The sequence below is a fragment of the Pseudorasbora parva genome, chromosome 12 (genome assembly GCF_024679245.1).
Source record: "Pseudorasbora parva isolate DD20220531a chromosome 12, ASM2467924v1, whole genome shotgun sequence".
Classification (NCBI taxonomy): domain Eukaryota; kingdom Metazoa; phylum Chordata; class Actinopteri; order Cypriniformes; family Gobionidae; genus Pseudorasbora; species Pseudorasbora parva.
In genome coordinates this window covers 10,398,660-10,413,912 of record NC_090183.1, presented here as the reverse complement: position 1 = coordinate 10,413,912, position 15,253 = coordinate 10,398,660, and the positions used below count along the sequence as shown (strand labels likewise).

The 15,253-nt window shown below is 38.4% G+C and overlaps 1 protein-coding gene across 2 annotated transcripts in view; it reads left to right on the top strand.

Moving 5' to 3' along the window:
- The window catches only part of myh11a (myosin, heavy chain 11a, smooth muscle), a 35,065-nt gene extending 20,306 nt beyond the window's left edge, over positions 1 to 14,759 (top strand). For both annotated transcript variants that reach the window (XM_067459051.1, XM_067459050.1), the window contains 32 exons: positions 114 to 209; positions 311 to 429; positions 573 to 725; positions 817 to 990; positions 1,237 to 1,410; positions 1,563 to 1,677; positions 1,895 to 2,088; positions 2,169 to 2,290; positions 3,682 to 3,751; positions 3,843 to 4,003; positions 4,084 to 4,192; positions 4,364 to 4,495; positions 4,581 to 4,787; positions 4,922 to 5,059; positions 5,147 to 5,270; positions 5,389 to 5,560; positions 5,696 to 5,908; positions 6,018 to 6,162; positions 6,250 to 6,456; positions 6,579 to 6,683; positions 6,791 to 6,943; positions 7,031 to 7,279; positions 7,392 to 7,604; positions 7,692 to 7,904; positions 7,986 to 8,147; positions 8,240 to 8,368; positions 8,771 to 8,859; positions 9,125 to 9,248; positions 9,444 to 9,652; positions 10,433 to 10,541; positions 10,685 to 10,857; positions 14,008 to 14,759. In XM_067459051.1, the coding sequence (XP_067315152.1) occupies positions 114 to 209; positions 311 to 429; positions 573 to 725; positions 817 to 990; positions 1,237 to 1,410; positions 1,563 to 1,677; positions 1,895 to 2,088; positions 2,169 to 2,290; positions 3,682 to 3,751; positions 3,843 to 4,003; positions 4,084 to 4,192; positions 4,364 to 4,495; positions 4,581 to 4,787; positions 4,922 to 5,059; positions 5,147 to 5,270; positions 5,389 to 5,560; positions 5,696 to 5,908; positions 6,018 to 6,162; positions 6,250 to 6,456; positions 6,579 to 6,683; positions 6,791 to 6,943; positions 7,031 to 7,279; positions 7,392 to 7,604; positions 7,692 to 7,904; positions 7,986 to 8,147; positions 8,240 to 8,368; positions 8,771 to 8,859; positions 9,125 to 9,248; positions 9,444 to 9,652; positions 10,433 to 10,541; positions 10,685 to 10,857; positions 14,008 to 14,152 (4,898 nt within the window). In that variant the 3' untranslated portion in view covers positions 14,153 to 14,759. The remainder of the gene's footprint in view (positions 1 to 113; positions 210 to 310; positions 430 to 572; positions 726 to 816; positions 991 to 1,236; positions 1,411 to 1,562; positions 1,678 to 1,894; positions 2,089 to 2,168; positions 2,291 to 3,681; positions 3,752 to 3,842; positions 4,004 to 4,083; positions 4,193 to 4,363; positions 4,496 to 4,580; positions 4,788 to 4,921; positions 5,060 to 5,146; positions 5,271 to 5,388; positions 5,561 to 5,695; positions 5,909 to 6,017; positions 6,163 to 6,249; positions 6,457 to 6,578; positions 6,684 to 6,790; positions 6,944 to 7,030; positions 7,280 to 7,391; positions 7,605 to 7,691; positions 7,905 to 7,985; positions 8,148 to 8,239; positions 8,369 to 8,770; positions 8,860 to 9,124; positions 9,249 to 9,443; positions 9,653 to 10,432; positions 10,542 to 10,684; positions 10,858 to 14,007) is intronic.
- Positions 14,760 to 15,253: the final 494 nt, after the last annotated feature.

Genomic DNA, 15,253 nt, shown 5'->3' with positions numbered 1-15,253 from the left:
TATCTTTACAAATAGAGACATTTTCTACTTATTTTTACCAACATATGAGCTCAAAACTTTTTGGGTATTTGAAAAGAGAATCAATTCTGAGAATTGTTATTTCTTTTTGTCAGATGTCCTCAAAGTAGTCTCAACTGTGCTGCAGTTGGGTAACATTGAGTTCAAGAAAGAGAGAAACCAGGAACAGGCTACCATGCCGGACAACACAGGTCAGACAATTTTGGGAAAATATCGAATGAGAGAACATCTCAGGCTAATATAAATCATCATTACAGACCGAAATGACAGTTGAAATGTGTCTCATTCTTAGCTGCCCAGAAAGTTTGCCATCTCCAAGGCATTAATGTGACGGACTTCACAAGAGCCATTCTGACTCCACGTATTAAAGTGGGTCGTGAGGTTGTGCAGAAGGCCCAAACCAAAGAACAGGTGAAGAGAGAGTTCATAGTTGTGCTGTGATGTTGTGAAATTTGTGTAATGTTGCACAGATCTGTAACGAAACTGGAAAACTGCACAACTGTCATTATGGAAGGATGTACAGTACTATCAATAAGATGTTTTTTCCTTTTCAGGCTGATTTTGCGACTGAAGCCTTAGCAAAAGCTATGTATGAACGTTTGTTCCGTTGGATCCTTCTAAGAGTGAATAAGGCACTGGACAAGACAAAGCGTCAGGGTGCCTCTTTCCTTGGTATCTTGGACATTGCTGGCTTTGAGATCTTCGAGGTTTGGAAAAATTAAAATGAAAGAACAAAATTTGATAAACAACATCTGTGAAGTGTTTGAGCAAATGGCATATACTATATTTCTCCTTTAGGACAATTCCTTTGAGCAGCTCTGCATCAACTACACCAATGAGAAGCTTCAGCAGCTGTTCAACCACACCATGTTCATCCTGGAGCAGGAGGAGTACCAGCGTGAAGGCATCGAATGGAACTTCATCGACTTTGGGCTAGATTTGCAACCGTGCATTGAGCTTATTGAAAGGCCGGTAAGTTTTTGTGTGGGTTAATTTGCAGGAACAGAATGATTCTGCAGTATTGAACTGAACCAACTGCTTCCAGCAGAAATTTTTAAGACGACCATTGTTTTTTCATTTAATCCGTTTGGCATAATGGCTGTAACAGGCATTCTTTTGGTGGAAGTCTTGCATTAAATTTTTTAGGCTGAAGTAAAAATGTCTTATTTTTACATTATGTAATGTCACTCACTCAATTTTACTGGAACTCCTTCACAGAATAATCCTCCAGGCATCCTGGCTCTGTTGGATGAAGAGTGCTGGTTTCCAAAGGCAACAGATGTCTCTTTTGTAGAGAAACTCTGCAACACTCATGTTAATCATACTAAGTTTGCTAAACCTAAGCAACTGAAGGACAAGACAGAATTCTCTGTGCTTCACTATGCTGGACGGGTGAGTTCAAAAAGATATATTTACTGACATACATGTGGACAATATCGTGGTCCAGAGAATAATAACCCAAACAATACAGACTCTGGGTCAATTGAATGAATTCTTCCCTCTGTATTGAATATTATGACTCAAACCTACTCTTTCTCAATTAGGTGGACTACAATGCCACATCATGGTTGACCAAGAACATGGACCCTTTAAATGACAATGTTACAGCACTGCTGAATAATTCCTCCAATCCATTTGTGCAAGATCTGTGGAAGGATGGTCAGTATGAGCAATACATGCTTTTTATATCCCATAAACTGTCTAAAAACTACATATACAGTTGATCAAATGTGTTGCAAACCTGTCATTGGCGACCACTGAATGATTGGTGTACATGTTCTCACCTTTTTTGTTTTGGTTAATCAAAGCAGAATATTGCCAAGTATAACTGATATAAGAATAATGGCTGATAGCTCCTATATTTTCTGTTTATCAGCTGACCGTGTGGTTGGATTGGAAACCATTGCCAAGATGTCAGACAGCTTTGCACCTAGTGCCTCTAAGACCAAGAAGGGCATGTTCCGTACTGTGGGTCAGCTTTACAAAGAGTCTCTGGCTAAGCTAATGACCACACTGCACAACACACAGCCAAACTTTGTCCGTTGCATTATCCCCAATCATGAGAAACGGGTAAGTCACTATTGCATTCCATGTTAAAATTGGTTGTACCATTGATGTTAAAGTAGTTGTGTTAAATTTTTCACCTTCAGGCAGGAAAGCTGGATGCCCACCTGGTGCTTGAACAGTTGAGATGTAATGGTGTGCTAGAAGGTATTCGTATCTGCCGCCAAGGATTCCCTAACAGAATTGTCTTCCAAGAGTTCCGGCAGCGGTGGGTAACTTCCCTTATTTATATGGAACTTTTAATTTATAGTGAGACTTATTGACTTAACCTTACTGCATATCAAGTGTAAAAACAGTATATAATATGGTATGTATAATAGAGTTCTTCTTAAACCTGTCCTGCACATTTTGGATGTCTCCCTCATCTAATATGCCTCCACTCACAAGCTCATAGACTTGCGCTGCATCTGAAATCAAATATTTATATAGAGTACTATACTACTATACCTACTATATAGTATGCGAAAAACATCACGGCAAAAAAAAGTAGTGTGTCTGAATATACAGTAGGCACAAAGTCCCCGGATGACCTACTACTTCCGCCAAGATTCCGAAGTGCGCCTTTGAAGGACACTTTACTATCCATGGGAGGAGATGTATTAATGAAAGTGACGCAATGCAACTAAAGCTGGTAGGTCATGTGACAGTTACAACATGGAGGACATATTATATCCAAATTTCTTTCATATTACCAAAATTCATACTATATAGAGCAAAGTTTTTTAACGATTGCGAAGTAAATTTTAATTCCATTGTAGTACTCAGACAGTACGCGATTTCAGTTGCAGCATCAAATTGGGTGTCGGATGATGGAGACATACAAAATGTGTTTGTGAAGCACTGCACTAGAATCCTACTGAATCCTACATGCATTCATTGCAGGTATGAAATCACTTTGTAGGCCAAAACGCTAGTAAGCATTTTAGCACATCCGGTTCATCATCCTGAATCAATGGGTTTTCTGAATGGGATTTTGGTTAAATGGCTGAAATAAGGTCTGTGGTGAACACAAGCTCAGGACACTTTAACGTTTTATTCTACAATATAAAATACATTAGTATTACCCCACTCGTGATTTTTTTAAAGCTGTTACGTGTCTTGAAAAATACAGTTGAAAATCATCATGCCGAACAGGTAACCTCAGTCCGCTTTTACAACCTCATTATGCTTATTGTGCTCTTATAAACTATTCTAAGTCAAACTTTCTGGGAAAATGTTTTTAGATAAAAACTGGACAAGTTATCGGAAGCTTAGTGGTGGTGAAATTGAAATCATGGGACCGTGGTTCATTTATAGCCTACCTTTCATTTTTTACTTCTGTCAGCTGCATTTCTCCGCTTCAAAATTTTAAAAAAAAGTTGTGTTTATATATGACAATTATTTGGATAAAAAAAAAAACTAATGCTAAACACAGAGCTTGTTTTTTGTGATTAATTCAAAACTCCTATTTTGGGTTCTGTCAAGTGAACCAGTGTGATGCTTACTGACAGTTGGCCTACAAAGCAACGCCATACCTGCATTACTCTATATAAGTAATATTTATGTTGTACCAAATATATTGCATGGTACAGGTTCTCTTTATTTTACCTTGACATACAGATACGAGATCTTGGCAGCTAATGCTATTCCAAAGGGCTTCATGGATGGCAAGCAGGCCTGCTGTCTGATGGTGAGATATTATAAAATGAAATCTTGCCAAAGAGCATTATACAACAATAATAATGTAAACGCTTTTTTCTTATATCTAAACCTTTCTTTAGATCAAGCACCTGGACCTGGACCCAAACCTGTACCGTATTGGTCAGAGCAAAATCTTCTTCCGCACAGGAGTCCTTGCCCAGCTGGAAGAGGAGCGTGATCTAAAGATTACGGTCATTATTATTGCCTTCCAGGCACAGGCCAGGGGATTCCTAGCTAGAAAGTGAGTAGAGTTTACAAATCTAGTATTTTTAAAAACCATAAAATGCTATTTCAGTTATTCTTATTTAAAACCATGTGTAGAGCCTTTGCTAAGAGGCAGCAACAGCTGACAGCTATGAAGGTGATCCAGAGGAACTGTGCTGCTTATCTGAAACTCAGGAACTGGCAATGGTGGAGACTCTTCACCAAGGTGAGACATGTCTTGTCTACTGAATAATGTGACTATAAGCATAGTATATATATTTCTGTGACACAGCTGGTTGAACATGGTGCTAACATGCTAACAATTTGGTTCTAGCAATTCCTTGAGAACACTTGTTGCCTCTGTTACATCTAAACACATTTTTTACAATGTCCACAGGTAAAGCCTCTCCTGCAGGTGACACGCCAAGAGGAGGAGATGAGTCTGAAGGAGGAGGAGCTTCAAAGGGCCAAAGAATCTGCACAAAAATTTGAAACCGATCTAAAAGACATCGCAGTGAAACACACGCAGGTATGCAGACATCCTGACGTTGTCCTGCATTTAATTGCAATTCATTAAACACTGATTACAAACAATATAATCCTTCCATCTGCAGCTTATGGAAGAAAGGAACCAGCTCCAGGAGAAGTTGCAAGCTGAGACAGAGCTCTATGCAGAGGCGGAGGAAATGAGAGTACGGTTAGCTTCCAAGAAACAAGAACTTGAGGAGATCTTGCATGAGATGGAGGCCAGGTTGGAGGAAGAGGAGGATCGTGGTGCAGCCCTACAACTGGAAAAGAAGAAAATGCACGATCAGATCAGAGTATGTTATCTACCATTTATTGTTTTTTAATTCACAGTCAACCAGTACTCACATTCCATCCTTAGATATCTTCAATCTTCAAACTCTACCATTTAGTACATAACTCTCTCTTGTCTCTCAATGAATCTTCTAAGGATCTTGAGGAACATCTTGAAGAGGAAGAGGATGCTCGTCAGAAGTTGCAACTAGAGAAGGTTACATGTGATGCCAAGATCAAGAAGTTAGAGGATGATATCCTGGTGATGGAGGACCATAACAACAAATTGCAGAAGGTTTGATTTCAACACATTTAGCAAGATAGCATATTTTGGTGGTGGTGTAAATATAAGTGTACTCAATTTTAAATGCTCTGTTTGCAGGAGAGGAAGCTTCTAGAAGAAAGGGTAGCCGATTATAGCTCAAACCTTGCTGAAGAAGAAGAAAAATCAAAAAACCTGACAAAGCTGAAGAATAAGCATGAGTCAATGATCTCAGAACTGGAGGGTTTGTCTATCATTTTTGATACATAATGATAATGTTTGTCTGAAAATCAATCACATTAATGTATTGGTTACTAAATGATTTAGTTATAAGTGATAATATTTGTTTTGTTTTTCTGTAGTGCGCTTGAAAAAAGAAGAGAAGACTCGGCAGGAGCTGGAAAAAGCCAAGAGGAAGTTGGAAGGTGAATCAAATGACCTTCAGGAGCAGATTGCTGAACTTCAAGCTCAGATTGCTGATCTGAAAGCCCAGCTTGCTAAGAAAGAAGAGGAGCTTCAGGCTGCACTGGCACGGTATACAGATCTTAAGCTATTAAAAATGTTTAAAATGCTGATTTCTTTCATCAATTAAGCTCATTTTGGAGGTAGTTTCATGTCATATTTTACAAACCTACAGTAACTTTTGTAGTCTCTTTGCATTTACATCAGACTGGAGGATGAGACAGCTCAGAAAAACAATGCACTGAAGAAGATCAGGGAGCTTGAGGGACACATCTCAGATCTTCAGGAGGACCTAGAATCAGAGCGGGTTGCCCGGAATAAGGCTGAAAAGACCAAGAGAGACTTAGGAGAAGAGCTTGAAGCTCTCAAATCAGAGCTGGAGGACACATTAGACACCACAGCTACTCAGCAAGAACTCAGGTGTCTGGTTATGATGAATTGCATTTTAATCTGAACTATATTGATTTATTATATTACACATTAAGGGAAGGTTTACTGGACATCATTGACCTGATCGTCCTTTTTTCAGGGCCAAACGTGAGCAGGAGGTGACCCTTTTGAAGAGAGCCATGGAGGATGAGAGCCGTGTCCACGAGGCTCAGGTGCAAGAAATGAGACAGAAACATACTCAAGCTTTGGAGGAGCTTACAGAGCAGCTGGAGCAGTCCAAGAGGGTAGGCCACCATATCTTCTGTGGACATGTTTAACTTTCTGAAGAACTCTTAAGTGCTTATGTAAAATATACACAAAATGCTTCTTAGGTGAAGGTAAACCTGGAGAAATCCAAGCAAGCTCTGGAGAAGGAGACATCAGAACTCCATGTGGAGATCCGTTCTCTTGCTCAGGGCAAACAGGAAGTTGAACACAAGAGGAAGAAGGTTGAAGGACAGCTTGTTGAACTGCAGTCTCGTTTCAATGACAGCGAGAGGCAGAAAGCTGAGCTAGGTGATCGGGTCTCAAAAATCACTGTGAGTGATAGTAGATGATGTATTACATGTGTTGCTGTTGGGAGAACCTACAAAATGTTTGTTAGTTTAAAGGTTTTTATAACAAACAAAGTGTGTTTATCATGTGGTTCTTGCCCTGACAGGTGGAACTGGAGAGTGTTACTAACCTTCTTAATGAAGCTGAGGGGAAGAACATAAAGCTTAGCAAGGATGTGGCAAGTTTGAGTTCTCAAGTCCAAGATACACAGGTATGGCTTATGTTAATTAAGTGTTTTTTATGTATAGCTTCAAACCAGAAGCTTTAAGCTTAATATATCGTTATGGCTTACTTGTATTTTGTATTTTGACGTTTTAGGAGTTGCTGGCTGAAGAGACGAGACAAAAGCTCCAGTTCTCTACCAAACTACGACAAATGGAGGATGAGCGCAATGCCCTACAGGAGCAGCTTGAGGAGGAAGCAGAAGCAAAGAGTAACATGGAGAGACATGTCTCAACATTGAACATTCAGGTAAGGTTAGCATTAAGACAAATGATCTGTGGTCTTTTTCCATCCCCACCTTAATATTTACCATTTGAATATCCTTTGTGTCCACAGCTCTCTGACTTCAAGAAGAAGCTGGAAGAGGTGTCAGGTAATGTAGAACTTTTAGAGGAGGGCAAAAAGCGGCTGCAAAGAGACCTAGAGGCATCCAATACTCAGTTTGAGGAGAAGGCAGCAGCCTATGACAAACTTGAGAAGACCAAGAACAGACTGCAACAGGAGCTTGAGGACACACTGATGGACTTGGACAACCAGAGACAGCTGGTGTCCAATCTTGAGAAAAAACAGAAGAAGTTTGATCAGGTTTCTGATTATGTCTTAAAATGTTATGCAATATGTCTACTTAATCAATTAGTTTATGTTTTGCCATTGATTGTGGACTGGACATATCTTTATTTCTTCCATTTCCTTTCAGATGCTTGCTGAAGAGAAGAGCATCTCTAATAAGTATGCAGATGAGCGAGATCGTGCAGAGGCTGAGGCCAGAGAGAAGGAGACCAAGGCTCTGTCTTTGGCTAGAGCTCTGGAAGAAGCTCAGGAAGCCCGTGAGGAGCTTGAGAGAGCCAACAAAGCCCTTCGTGTTGAAATGGAGGACCTGGTCAGCTCCAAAGATGATGTGGGCAAGAGCGTAAGTGTAAACCATTAAACAAATTAATCATAAACAAACCTTCCATTAAGGTCAGAATTTTCAATCAAACAAATGTTCTCATTTTAGGTGCACGAGCTTGAGAAGTCAAAACGTGGACTGGAGGCTCAGGTAGAAGAGATGAAGACTCAGTTGGAAGAGCTGGAGGATGAATTACAGGCTGCAGAGGATGCAAAATTGCGTCTAGAGGTCAACATGCAGGCTCTAAAAGCCCAGTTTGAGAGAGATCTCCAGGGCAGAGATGAGCAAGGGGAGGAGAAGAAGAGGCAGTTGGTCAAACAGGTTCAGTTCCTCTTCTTTGCTCAGACTGTGACATCCACATCCATGTGTAATAAGGGTTTAAACAAACATCTTTATCAACAGGTGCGTGAGCTGGAAACTGAACTCGAAGATGAGCGCAAGCAAAGGACTGCAATAGCTGCTTCCAAGAAGAAGCTGGAGGGAGACGTAAAGGACCTTGAGGGCCAGATTGAGACATCTAACAAGGGTCGAGACGAGGCGATCAAGCAGCTCCGCAAGCTCCAGGTGAAAAATACATTTTATGAATGGGTGAATTTATTGAACTCTAATTATAAATGTAATAGTTTTTAGTAATTACTTTGTTGTGTATACCTTAGGCTCAAATGAAGGACTTCCAAAGAGAGCTTGATGATGCTCGAGCTGCCAGGGAGGAAGTCTTATCCAGTGCAAAGGAGAACGAGAGGAAGGCCAAGACTTTAGAGGCTGAACTTCTACAAATGCAAGAGGTGACGTTTATTGTAGATAACACACTTGACCAATTTGTCTGAGAAGTGGTACAAGTGGAGATTTTTTATTCCAACTAATGTATTATTTCTAAACTAATAAAATGTTGGGTTATAAGGGCTCACAAAACCCCTATGGGTTCATGATGGAACTACAGGGGGTTTGCTTGTGATGGAAATGCAAATAGAAATATAATATATTTTGAAATTAAAAAGATTGATATAGATCAGTTTAACAATAATATATGTGAAATTCACTGTATTTATTGGAATGCTTGCATTACTTTAAATCTCTAAACTGATATTTTAAAGGATATAATTAAGTTTCAGCAGTTCAGCTGAAGTGATTTGCATGATCGTCTCGCCTTGATTATTAAAGAATTCAGTTAAATTCTTTAAATGTAGGACTTGGCTGCAGCTGAGAGGGCTAAAAAGCAAGCTGAAGCTGAGAGAGATGAACTGGCTGATGAGTTGGCCAGCAATGCATCTGGAAAGTGAGTATGACAACATAAAATATCATAGCGATATTCTAATCCTGTGGAATTCGTTATTATCCTCTGATATATTGACTTCCGTTGGAACATGTGGTTCACTGTTACAATTAATGGTAGACATACTTTAGAGTGACTGTTTGTATGGGAACAGAGTGTGGTTCTAGATTTTTAGGCATACCGGCAAAGTTTGTGTACCAAAACATTACAGCAAAAATGTGCTCTAAGCACATTCTGATATAATATGTGGCTTAACTAAACCTCAAAGGTCTGCGCTGTCTGACGAGAAGAGACGGCTAGAAGCGAAGATTCAACAGTTGGAGGAAGAGCTGGAGGAGGAACAGGGCAATATGGAGATGCTTAATGACAGGCTGAGAAAGAGTACCCAGCAGGTACATGCGTTATATTATGGAGTCATGACCATCCGTGGCAAATTTCAAGAAAAGCATGATCAATTTTGATTTCAAAACTTAAATAACACTCATTGATGGAAATGCCATTATGGAGGCAGAACTTTGTAATTTGTATGAAAAAAGTATCATTTGCTCAGCTATTTTACATTTAATTTATTTTTCTACATCCTTCAGGTTGACCAGCTTACCATCGAGCTTCAGGCCGAACGCACCACATCCCAAAAGAACGAGAGTGCCAGACAGTTGATGGAGAGACAGAATAAAGAGCTGAAAGCTAAACTCCAGGAGATGGAGAACCAAGTTAAATCCAAATTTAAGTCTTCCATTGCTGCTCTTGAGGCCAAGGTGGCACAACTGGAGGAGCAACTGGAGCTGGAGAGCAGGCAAGTCATTTATTGTAAAGCTGGAGAAAAATTAAAAAGATTTCACAAGATTGGTTGTGATATCAGTACAATGATTTAACATAAGTATTATATTTAATAGACTGAATAATTAATGAATAATTGAATAATTGATAATAAATTAATAATTAAACCACCAAGTCATATAATCATATACTACCATCAGTAAGACATTTATGAAAGAAATACTGTTTATTAAAAAATTGCTAATGAATAAATACAAATAAATAAATACAAAAAATGACAGATAAAGACATTTATAAGGTTACAAAAGATAATAAATGCTGTTCTTTTGAACTTGCTATTATTCTTCAGTCCTGAAAAAAAAAAGTCAGTCCTGTTTCCACAAAAATGCAGAAAAACTGTTTTCAACATTGATAATGATAACATATGTTTCTTAAGCAGCATGTTGGAATGATTTCTGAAGGATCATAAGACTGAAGTAATAATGAAAATTCAGCTTAGCATCACAGGAATAAATTACATTTTAAAATACAGTACAATAAAAACAGTTTAAATGTCACAACATTACTGTTTTTAATGTATTTTATACATTTATTTATCAAAATAAATACAGCCTGTTAAGCATACAACAAGGCTTTTTTTCAAAAACATAATTTTTTCAACCCCAACCCCTTCCTAGATCTCAGGAAGGCCAACTGAAAAATCTAACTTTAAAAGCAGATGATTATATATCACAGAGGATTGAAGATGTGACATCTTTGGTTAAAACAATTTTATTTTATTTTATTTCTAATGCAGAGATAAGCAGAACACAGCAAAGGCAGTTCGCCAGAAGGAGAAGAAACTGAAGGATTTTATGGCCCAAGTGGAGGATGAACGAAAACAAGCAGAGCAATACAAAGACCAGGTTAGCCATACTGCAGTTCTTCTTTTCCTACACTTTTCCCATAACATTTAAGGATCATACTCGGTCAAAATGAAAATGATTTTATAACTGACTAAATTGCAATGTAATGTGCACTTGGCCTAAAAATATTCTTTTTTTCACAGGCGGATAAGGCAAATGCTCGCGTCAAACAGCTAAAGAGGCAGTTGGAAGAGAGCGAGGAGGAGTCCCAGAGAATCACTGCGGCACGCAGGAAGCTTCAGCGAGAGCTAGAGGAGGCTACAGAGGCCAATGATGCCATGAGCCGTGAGGTCACTTCCCTCAAGAGCAAACTCAGGTACGTAGAGCATTCTAAAGACACGGCGTCTAATGCCAAAGTGTTTAAGCACATCAGAAAGTAGTGAACTCTTTGGGTAATAATGAATACACTTTTAGACAAAGCTTGAGCAAATTCTCAGCGCTTGTTATCCCAGCCCTAATCGCTTCCTTTTATAAACTGCAAACCGAAGATTGTCTATCTCTGTTGCAGAGGCAATCCTGAACCCACACAGTGACTGCAGGTACCTCTGTGCTCAAAAGCTGACACAGAAGATGTACTCTCTACAAATGTTTCCTTTTACTTGTCACAAATATATTTCTTACATGCAAGAGTGAAATATGGTTTATTACATACTTTTAAATGACTAGATTTGATCAATAAATAATATAATTTATCACATTCTTTCTTTTCTCAAATTCAAAATAACTCAACAGTACATGCATAACCCTGTTAATTCAGCTCAGAATAGCTCACATTGGGTGTCTCTGCCGACCTCTAATGGGAAAAAAAATAATGTATCATGATATTTCATGACTCTTTCCACTAGATGGCCTTATAGCTCTATATGAAACAAATGAGCTGTTCCGCTAGGTCCTAAAGTCAGTTCTCAAGATACTCTCTTCAGTATGCGTTCAGATACACTTGTAGACACTATAATATCATTTTTTGGTAAAGTTTAGTTTTAATTTTTAGGTTTTTCAATGTGTACTAAAGCATTCATCGCATACCATTCATTCCTAAGGGGGTTAAATTGACCCATGAGGGACTGATTTTTATTATTTTATTATTTCAACAACATAAACTCCAGTGTGTGTATCCGTGGTTCAAGTGCGACAAAAGTCCTAAGGTCTTGGATCACTCCAATGAACACTCAAATTATCATTACTTTTTTACCCCCAAAAAATGTATTCCAGGTCAACATTACCCGAGGGATTTATTTGATGGATGAAGGTAAATCTGTTCATCAAATAAAGCGATCGTCCCTGGATTAAACTGCTCAATTTATATGGATTACTTGCACAACATAAACACTTTATTGACCAATCAGCATCCATGACCAGAACTATTTTTTTCATAATTATAAACGTACGTATATGATGTATTAGGTAGGGATGCACCGAAATGAAATTCTTGGCCGAAGCCGAAACCGAATAATAATGAGATGCTTAGCCGAAGGCCGAATACCGAACGCGGTGTTTCGCATTTTTTCAGCCATTTTTTTTTACCATTACAATAATTAAATAGTAAAAATTAGCTTTTTACTATTTTGTGTTGCTTTTCAGAGAAATAAATCAAATAAAAATACACTCTGTATGTCTACAACATCAAATGTGCATTGAATAGTGCAAAAAATGTGGATGAACCCACACAAAAAAAATAACTGTCCTAGACATAAGCCTACTTAGCCTACTTCTTCAGGAAAAGTGGCTTCTCTGCTTTCTCACATGAAAGTCGGTTCCTCTTTTCATCGATGACATGAGATGCAGCACTAAACAGTGCTTCCACACTGCTGACATGCTTGCTGCATAAAGAGCCCGCCTCTCACTCTACGTGGGTCACTATTTGATCACGTCATTAAAAACGTCATTGTTCGGCAAAAATTATTTGGCCTTTTTACTTATTCTTATTCTTATTCTTATTACTTAATTTCGGTTGCCGAACATTCGGTGCATCCCTAGTATTAGGTATTAATTGTTGATCAGTGCTTATGATTAATGCTCTCAACTCTAAATCCCTAATTAAATGGACTTGATTGAGAGCTCATTCTTGCAGTCTTCATTTTAATATTTATCAGACCATATTTCCCTCTTCCCTCTCAAAGCATGGTTCAGTTTTCTGAACCAACCTCATTTAGCCTGTTTACAGGTTTACAAATGAGGTTTTAACGCTGCCTTTAACCGCTAACAAATCTTAAAGTAACACGCCGATTTTTGGGACTTTAGCTTATTCACCGTATCCCCCAGAGTTAGATAACTCCATACATCCCATTCTCATCTCCGTGCGTGACATCACTCTGTCTGACGCACACACTACTAGCTTAGCTTAGCACAAAGACTAGAAGTAAACAGCTCCATCTAGCCTACTGCTCAATAAGTGACAAAGCAACGCCAACATTTTCCTATTTACATGTTGTTCACGAGGTCTCTGCAGAACAAAGTGGGCATTTCTAAATTTGTGGGTGTTTTCAACTGATGGGTGTTTATAAATTACGCAATGAAAATGATCCCCTTCACACGACCCCAGCCCTAAACACTATGACGTGGGCAAATCAGGTAACGCAGTAAAACGCCCCTCTGTTTATGGCCTCGCCCACAGATCTAGTAACTCCTATTGCTATCCTGCAGAAACCTATACTTCTCTGTGCAAGGAGGATATCACGATGGTTATGTCGACGGAAATTGACCGGAAGCCTATTTTCAGGAGCTGCGTGATATCATTGCGCCGCTGCACCCATAGGACGGCAGCAAGTTTTTTGATTATTACGCAGGAATGAGAGTATAGTTCCTAGCCGTATCAGTCTAGAAAATCAGACACTTTCATTTTCCGTCAGTCTTAGTACACAATGTAACTATACACATCACAACATGTAGATAGGAAAATGTTTGCGTTGCTTTGTCACTTATTGAGCAGCAGGCTACATGGAGCCATTTACTTCCAGTCTTTGTGCTAAGCTAGGCTAGCGTTGAGCGCGTCAGACAGAGTTATGGCACGCACAAAGATGAGAATATGTATGGACTTATCTGACTCAGGGCGATACCGTGAATAAGCTAAAGTCCCAAAAAGTCAGCATGTTTTTTTAACTGATGTCTGATGCCACTTTCCACTGTAAAGGATGCTTGTGGCTGTATTACAGTGCATTATATACTGTGTATTTCAGGTGCAGAGCTGCATTTCTCTTTGGCCGGGTAGTGTATATTTTAAGGTTGTAAGACAAATTGAGCGTGTTCGGAGTCATGTACGATCGCTGTAGATCCCACTTCAGGAAAACTCACTGGAAGTTCTGCAATAAAAACCTTCTTTTTGTGGGCTTTGTGAACACTTTGGGATTATGAAATGGGTTCCTTGGTTTAAAATGGTTAAGAAAATGAACTTAAATGTACCAGGTACCAAGCAACCTACTTTTGAAAGTTTTGTGTTTTTATGCTAATATTTGTTGTAACATTTCAGGCGAGGCAATGAACCATCATCCTTCAGCAGCACACCAAGGCGCACAGGAGGTGGCGGCAGGCGGGGAATGATTGACAGCTCTGATGCTGCAGAGGATGATGCGGACATGCAGAGTGACTACAACGGAACCAAATCTACTGAATAAATGCCTCTTACGGTGCTCTCCAAACATAGTATTAATATCGTCTTATCAAAGAACCACAATATTCTTTTACAAAGGTCATTATTTAGATCATAACTATGTTTCGTTTGACTGCAACAAAGCACTGCTGTTTGACCAGGCATTTGGCCAGTCATGATTTAATATCGTTTTAATTGTTGTTATATCATTTACCACAACCCCCAATTTTTACATTGACCTCTGTGGTTGCAAATATGCTCATATTATTGTATTGCACCATGAGACTCTGTAGTCTTTTTCTGTCTTTTTATATTATTCTTAAATGTCTGAATAAAACATGGTGGTCCAAAACCCTAGTATTTACCCACACTCAGATCTTGGGTAAAAGACCATCTGTGTTTTTATGTCTCAACTGCGGGTAAATGGCTGTTCACTGTTTTGTGCTGCAATTGTCCCTGAATATACAGCACTCTCTCATTTATTTGGTGCATATTCCTACCATACATGCAGCTCAGACTAGTTAGCAACAACATTTAATTTTCCAATACAATTTAGAGCAATTCTGGATGATACTTTGATAGATTTTTTTCCAACTGAATGACCAAAATGATCCGCTTTTTTTTTATGTAAAGCGGATCATTTTGGTCATTCAGTTGACCATATATATATATATATATATATATATATATATATATATATATATATATATATATATATATATATATATATATATATATATATATATATATATATATATACATCAGACAAATATTTTTTAATTCTCCTACAGATATTTCAATATTTGAAATGTAAGAAATCAAAATCCACCCTGTCATATGGATGTCTTTTGTCAGACAATGCCTGTAAAAGAACTTTGAAATGATATAAATATATATATAAAATTTTATTTTTCCAATAATTTCACTTGGCACAATCAACAGTACATTGGGAATGACATGTCTATGGATTTATTCACTTTATCTACTTTTATCTATTCATTTGTGGAACCACATGCACATGAAATAAATTCTGGAAAAAAAATCTCTGTTTTTGTTTTTCTTTATGACAAAAAAATGCAATTAATTACTGACACTATCAAGGCTAAAGTACCCTAATCTTTAAATA